At 49.4% G+C, this 6,521-nt stretch overlaps 1 protein-coding gene across 1 annotated transcript in view; it reads left to right on the top strand.

The window, feature by feature from the left end:
* PRAMEF20 (PRAME family member 20) overlaps window positions 1-5,558 on the top strand; it is a 10,171-nt gene extending 4,613 nt beyond the window's left edge. Inside the window, exons 2-4 of the mRNA XM_011939931.1 lie at window positions 1,263-1,571; window positions 2,679-3,260; window positions 4,997-5,558. Of these exons, the coding sequence (XP_011795321.1) occupies window positions 1,279-1,571; window positions 2,679-3,260; window positions 4,997-5,558 (1,437 nt within the window). The 5' untranslated portion in view covers window positions 1,263-1,278. The remainder of the gene's footprint in view (window positions 1-1,262; window positions 1,572-2,678; window positions 3,261-4,996) is intronic.
* The last annotated feature ends 963 nt before the right edge of the window (window positions 5,559-6,521 follow it).

Genomic DNA, 6,521 nt, shown 5'->3' with positions numbered 1-6,521 from the left:
CATATATTATATATAATATAACATATATATATGTCTAATATATAGAGAGAGACATAATCTTGCTCTGTCACTCAGTCTGCAGTGGAGTGGCCCGATCTCAGCTCACTGCAACATCCACCTCCCAGGTTCAAGTTATTCTCCAGCTTCAGCTTCCCGAGTAGCTGGGATTACAGGTGTGTACCACTCTGCCCAGCTAATTTTTTGTATTTTTAGTACAGACAGAATTTCACCATGTTGGCCAGGCTGACCTCAAACAATCTGCCTGCCTCGGCCTCTTGGAGTGCTGGGATTACAGGCATAAGTCACCATGCCCAGCCATTTTTAATGGTTCATTTTTAATATGTGTAAGAGGTGTGCATGCAAACATCTCTGTCTTGCAAATGATGCATAACACTGTCACATAGCTTTCAAAGTTTCCCACTGCAATTTTCAATAACGAGGCTGGGGCGGAGGCTTATGTGTGTAATCCCAGCACTTTGGCAGGCCAAGGCAGGTGGATTGCTTGACTATAGGAGTTCAAGACCAGCTGGACAACACAGGGAAACCCATTGTCTTTAAAAAACGTCAAAAACTAAAAGGTTAGCTGGGCATGGTGATGTATGCCTGTGGTCCCAGCTGCTTGGGAGGCTGAGGTGGAAGAATCCTCTGAGCCTGGGAGGTCAAGGCTGCACTGAGCCGAGATTGCACCACTGCACTCCAGGCTGCGTGACAGAGCAAGACCCTGTCAAAAAAAAAAAAAGAAAAAAGAAAAAAAGGAGGAAGGGACGGATGAGGGAAAGAAGAGAGAGAGAAAGGGAAAGAAAGCAAGCTTAAATAATGAAAAGAAAACAAATGGAACCCATTCTAGGGATGCCCCATGAATGTTCCCAACCCGCTTATTTGTAGGAACTGAGAATGTAGGCATGTAGGCTTGTGACCCTCCCATTCCCAATGTTTTAGAATCTTGAGTAATTAGAAATTTCCCCCAAAGGTGGGAGGGATGAACTTTCAGGTTCCTCCATGCTCACTAGTCACTGGCTGGAGCACTGGATAGAGAGGAAGGGCTAGTGAGGGTCCTGCCTCCTCACTGCTTGGGAGACGCTCATGCTGATGCAGCAGAGGCAGAATGCTGGCTTTGTGGCCGCTGAGTACAGAGTAGAATTGGAGTAAACTGAGGACTCTTTCACCCTCGCCAGAGCAGTGACTTTGGCCCTGGGAGAAGATGAGATTGCAGGGGCTTGGCCTGAGAGTGATGCCTTTTCTCTGCATTTGTCCTGTGGAACTTTTCCTTGCAGATTCATGAAAATGCACATCCGGACTCCACCCAGACTTCTGGAGCTGGCGGGGCGGAGCCTGCTGAGGGACCAGGCTTTGACCATGTCCACCCTGGAGGAGCTGCCCACGGAACTTTTTCCCCCACTGTTCATGGAGGCCTTCAGCAGGAGACACTGTGAGGCCCTGAAGCTGATGGTGCAGGCCTGGCCCTTCCTCCGCCTTCCTCTGGGGTCTCTGATGAAGAGGCCTTGCCCAGAGACCTTCCAAGCTGTGCTCGATGGGCTTGATGCACTGATTACCCAGAGGGTTCGTCTCAGGTGAGGTGGCCCAGATGGGCTGGTGGGGAGGGCCCAGGTGTCCAACACAAGGAACAACTGGGTCATGAGGAGTGAGGAGGTCCAAGGGGGGCCCACAGCCTTCTGATGGTGCTGGTGAGGAAGCTTAGAGAGGCCTTGGTCATTGCCCAGCTCCTCAGGGAAAGGACTGCTCACCATGCGGGGCCCACTGAGGCAACAGGAACCTCTCTTCTAGTGGCACTGAAAGGCACCACTAAAAGTGGGAACTAGACTGGGCACAATGGCTCACATCTGTAATCCCAGCATTTTGGGAGGCCAAGGCAGGTGGATCACCTGATGTCAGGAGTTGGAGACCAGCCTGGCCAACATTGTGTCCAGAATTGGTTCCTGCTGGTGCGTTTGTAGTCTCGCTGAGTTCAAGAATGAAGCCACAGACCTTTGTGGTGAGTGTTATAGCTCTTAAAGATGGCATGGACCCAAAAAGTGAGTGGTGGCAAGGTTTATGGTGAAGAGCGAAAGAACAAAGCTTCCACAGCGTGGAAGGTTGCCGTGGAAGCGAGCAGGTTGCCGCTGCTGACTGGGGTGGTCAGCTTTTATTCCCTTATTGTCCCCTCCCATGTTCCATTTCTGTCCTATCAGATAGCCCTTTTTTCAATACTCCCCACTTTTAGAATCCTGCTGATTGGTGCATTTTACAATCCGCATGTAAGACAGGAAAGTTCCCCAAGTACTCACTCGACCCAGGAAGTCCAGCTGGCCTCACCTCTCAACATGGTGAAACCCAGACTCAGTTAAAAATACAAAAATTAGCTGGGCATGGTGGCAGACACCTGTAATCCCAGCTACTTGGGAGGTTGAGGCAGGAGAATTGCTTGAACCCAGGAGCTGGAGGTTGCAGTGAGCTGAGATTGCACCACTGCACTCCAGCCTGGGCAACACAGGAAGACTTTATCTCAAAAAAAAAGAAGAAAACAGTGGAACTGGGCAGGATCCAAGGGTAAACCAGTGTGGAGAAAAGTCAGAGAGAGGGAGAAGAAGCAGGGAGGAGAGGAGCTGATATCCAGGATGTGAAATACAAGTTCAGAAGTGAGTCCTTACATTCTTAGCTTCTCTTCTATTTTTCCACAGGAGGTGGAAACTTCAAGTGCTGGATTTACAGGATGTCAGTGAGAACTTCTGGATGGTTTGGTCTGAAGTCATGGTCAGTGGGTGCTTCCCAAATGATATGTGGAACAGAAAACCAGTGCAGGACTGTCCAAGGATGAGAGGACAGCAGCCCTTGACAGTGTTCATGGACCTTTGCCTCAAGAACAGGACTCTGGATGAATGCCTCACCTGCCTCTTTCTATGGGTCAAGCAGAGGGAAGGTTTACTACACCTGTGCTGTAAGAAGCTGAAAATGTTGGGAATGCCTTTCCACAATATCAGAAACATCCTGAAAACAGTCAACCTAGACTGTATCCAGGAGGTGGAAGTGAATTGCAATTGGACACTACCTGTCCTGGCAGAGTTTACCCCATACCTGGGCCAGATGAGGAATCTTCACAGGCTCGTCCTCTCTGATGTGGATGTCTCTCGCTACATTTCCCCAGAGAAGAAGAAGGAGTTTGTTACCCAGTTCACTTCTCAGTTCCTCAAGCTGCGCTACCTCCAAAAGCTTTATATGAACTCTGTTTCTTTCCTTGAAGGCCACCTGGACCAGCTGCTCAGGTGAGGAAGGGTGGTGAGCTTTCTCTGCAGACCACAGCAGAGCCTTTCTCGTTAGAGTGGGCATCTACTGTGAGCCAGCCTATGAGGGTGTAACAGTAAAGGGGACACTAGAATGTCAGTGCATTTCCCTGTTGGAAGCTCTGTCCTGAAATGGGTATCACACATTCATCCCAATGAAGACAGAGGAATCAGCTGGGGTAGATGCTATAGAGAGGCTGCCATGCTAGGAAACTAGCTACTGGAGGGTTCAGATTTAGTGAGGGTGCATTTGTGAATTCTTCCTGAGGATGTGTGTCTAAGTTAAGATGACGAGAAATAGGCCAGGGATGCTGGCTCATGCCTGTAATCCTAGCACTTCAGGAATCTGAGGCAAGAGGATAATTTGAGCCCAGGAGTTTAAGACTAGTCTGGGTAACATAGCAAAGACCCCTGCAAAAAAAAAAGAATAAATAAAAAATACAAACAAGATAATTTTGCTTTTTCTGAGATGAAATTTCACTTTTATCGCCCAAGCTGGAGTGCAGTGGTGTCATCTCAGCTTGCTGCAACCTCTGCCTCCTGGGTTCAAGCAATTCTCCTGCCTCAGCCTCCTGAGTAGCTGGGATTACAGGTGTGGGTCACCACACCTGGCTAATTGTTTTTGGTAGATGCAGGGTTTCACCGTATTGGCCAGGCTGGTCTCAAATTCCTGACCTCAGGTGATCCACCCGCTTCGGCCTCCCAAAGTGTCAGGATTACAGGCGTGAGCCACCACACCTGACCCAAAAACAAGACAATTGTTAAGAAGATTATAGGAAGTAGGGAAGTGAAGTGGGCACTGAAGAGGGGAATGCTCAGCAAACCTGCACATTTCAGAATATAAGCTCTGTGCTCAACAGCTTGGTGAACACGAATTACCCATCTCTAATTCCCTGTCCTAATGGTTGTTTTGAGTTCCAGGTAAATTAATTACCTGAGAAATGCATGATTCTGAAACAGAGGGTCAGGGAGCAGGCACAAAGAATGATGAAAGAGATAGATGGTTTGCTGATGATACAGGCATGTCAGGGGCGCCTGCAGCCTGCCCACCCCAGCTGATGTTGCATTATCCTGCCTGGATTTGTCCCTTATGCCTGTGTCTCCACTGGGCTCCTGTAGCCAAGATATGCGTTTTTCTGCCTGACAGATGAGGAAAGGAAGCTTTAGGGATTCTGTGAACTTGATCCATTCCTATAAATGATGGTGAAAAGACTCAGCCTGAAATGGAACTTTTATTTCTTTTTCTTTTGAGACAGAGTCTCGCTCTGTCACTCAGGCTGGAGTGCATTGGCATGATCTCTGCTCACTGCAACCTCCACCTCCTGGGTTCAAGCGATTCTCCTGCCTTACCCTCCCAAGTAGCTGGAATTACAGGCGCCCGCCACCATGCCCAGCTAATTTTTGCATTTTTAGTAGAGACAGGGTTTTGCCATGTTGGCCAGGCTGGTCTTAAACTCCTGACCTCCAGTGATCTGCCTGTCTCAGCCTCACAAAGTTCTGGGATTACAGGCGTGAGTTACTGCTCCGGGCCTAAAATGGAATTGACCTCGGTGGCAAAGCTCTTCATCATGCAGCATTCTAAGTGTTGACCATCAGACAATCAGCATGACCCTTGGCTTGGGCAAAATGGTCTTCGTCCTTCACCTTGACATTCCCCACCACCCTCCACTCACCCCTATAATTCCCCAGAACTAACTTCTTGCTCTCTCTCTCCCCAGCTGTCTGAAGACCTCATTAAAGATCCTCGCAATAACTAACTGTGTGCTTTTGGAATCAGACTTGAGGCATCTGTCCAAGTGTCCGAGCATCAGTCAACTAAAGACCCTGGACCTGACTGGCATCAGGCTAGCCAATTTCAGCCTTGTGCCTCTCCAAGTTCTGCTAGAAAAAGTTGCAGGCACCCTTGAGAACCTGGATTTAGATGACTGTGGGATCGTAGACTCCCAAGTGAACACCATCCTGCCTGCCCTGAGCCGCTGCTTTGAGCTCACCACCTTCAACTTCCGTGGAAATCCCGTCTCCATGGCCACCCTGGAGAACCTTCTGTGCCACACAATCAGATTGGACAACTTATGCCTGGAGCTGTATCCTGCCCCACGGGAGAGTTATGATGCTGGTGGTACTCTCTGCCGGAGCAGATTTGCCCAACTTGGGGCTGAGCTGATGGGGAGAGTGAGGGATTTAAGGGAGCCCAAGAGGATCTTGTTCTGTACTGACTACTGCCCTCGCTGTGGCAACAGGTCATTTTATGACCTGGAGTTAGATCAGTGCTGCTGTTGAATACCTGCCTATTTGGGTAGATATATCAAATTCGTTTTTCTGGACACCTGAAAACTAAAACCTAGGCCTTTTTGCACCCAGACTGGAGTTCAGTGACACGATCCCCACTCACTGCAACCTCTGCCTCCTGGGTTCAAGTGAATTCTCTTGCCTCAGACACACCCACAGTAATGCTTCTTAAATATTTCAATGCCACATTTTAAAAGTGTCATCTAGGCTGAGCACGGTGGCTCATGCCTGTAATCCTAGCACTTCAGGAGGCTGAGGCAGGTGGCTCACAAGGTCAAGAGATGGAGACCTTCCTGACCAACATGGTGAAACCCCGTCTCTACTAAAAATACAAACATTAGCTGGGAGTGGTGGTGCATGCCTGCAGTCCCAGCTACTTAGGAGGCTGAGGCAGGAGTATCACTTGAACCCAGGAGGCGGAGGGTGCAGTGAGCCGAGATTGTGCCACTGCACTCCAGTCTGGTGACAGAGCGAGACTCTGTCTCAAAAAAATAAATACAGACCGGGCGTGGTGGCTCACGCCTGTAATCCCAGCACTTTGGGAGGCCAAGGCGGGCAGATCACGAGGTCAGGAGATCGAGACCATCCTGGCTAACACGGTGAAACCCCGTTTCTACTAAAAATACAAAAAATTAGCCGGGCGTGGTGGCGGGCACCTGTAGTCCCAGCTACTCGGGAGGCTGAGGCAGGAGAATGGCGTGAACCCAGGAGGCGGAGCTTGCAGTGAGCCGAGATCGCGCCACTGCACTCCAGCCTGGGCGACTGAGTGAGACTCCGTCTCAAAATAAATAAATAAACACAAATAATCCGTCTCAAAAAAAAAAAAGTTACATCTTTTTGGGGAGCTGGGTCAGATCGATGAGAGATTTTTCTCATAATGTCCCCCCGCTAGAGCCCTATCAAGGAAGAGCCTCTGGGAGGCACCAACACTTGACTTGTTCCCTGATGACTAGC

Source organism: Colobus angolensis, unplaced genomic scaffold (assembly GCF_000951035.1).
Source record: "Colobus angolensis palliatus isolate OR3802 unplaced genomic scaffold, Cang.pa_1.0 Scaffold185, whole genome shotgun sequence".
NCBI lineage: Eukaryota > Metazoa > Chordata > Mammalia > Primates > Cercopithecidae > Colobus > Colobus angolensis.
The sequence above is the reverse complement of the archived record's forward strand: the minus strand, read 5'-3'. Positions and strand labels throughout refer to the sequence as shown.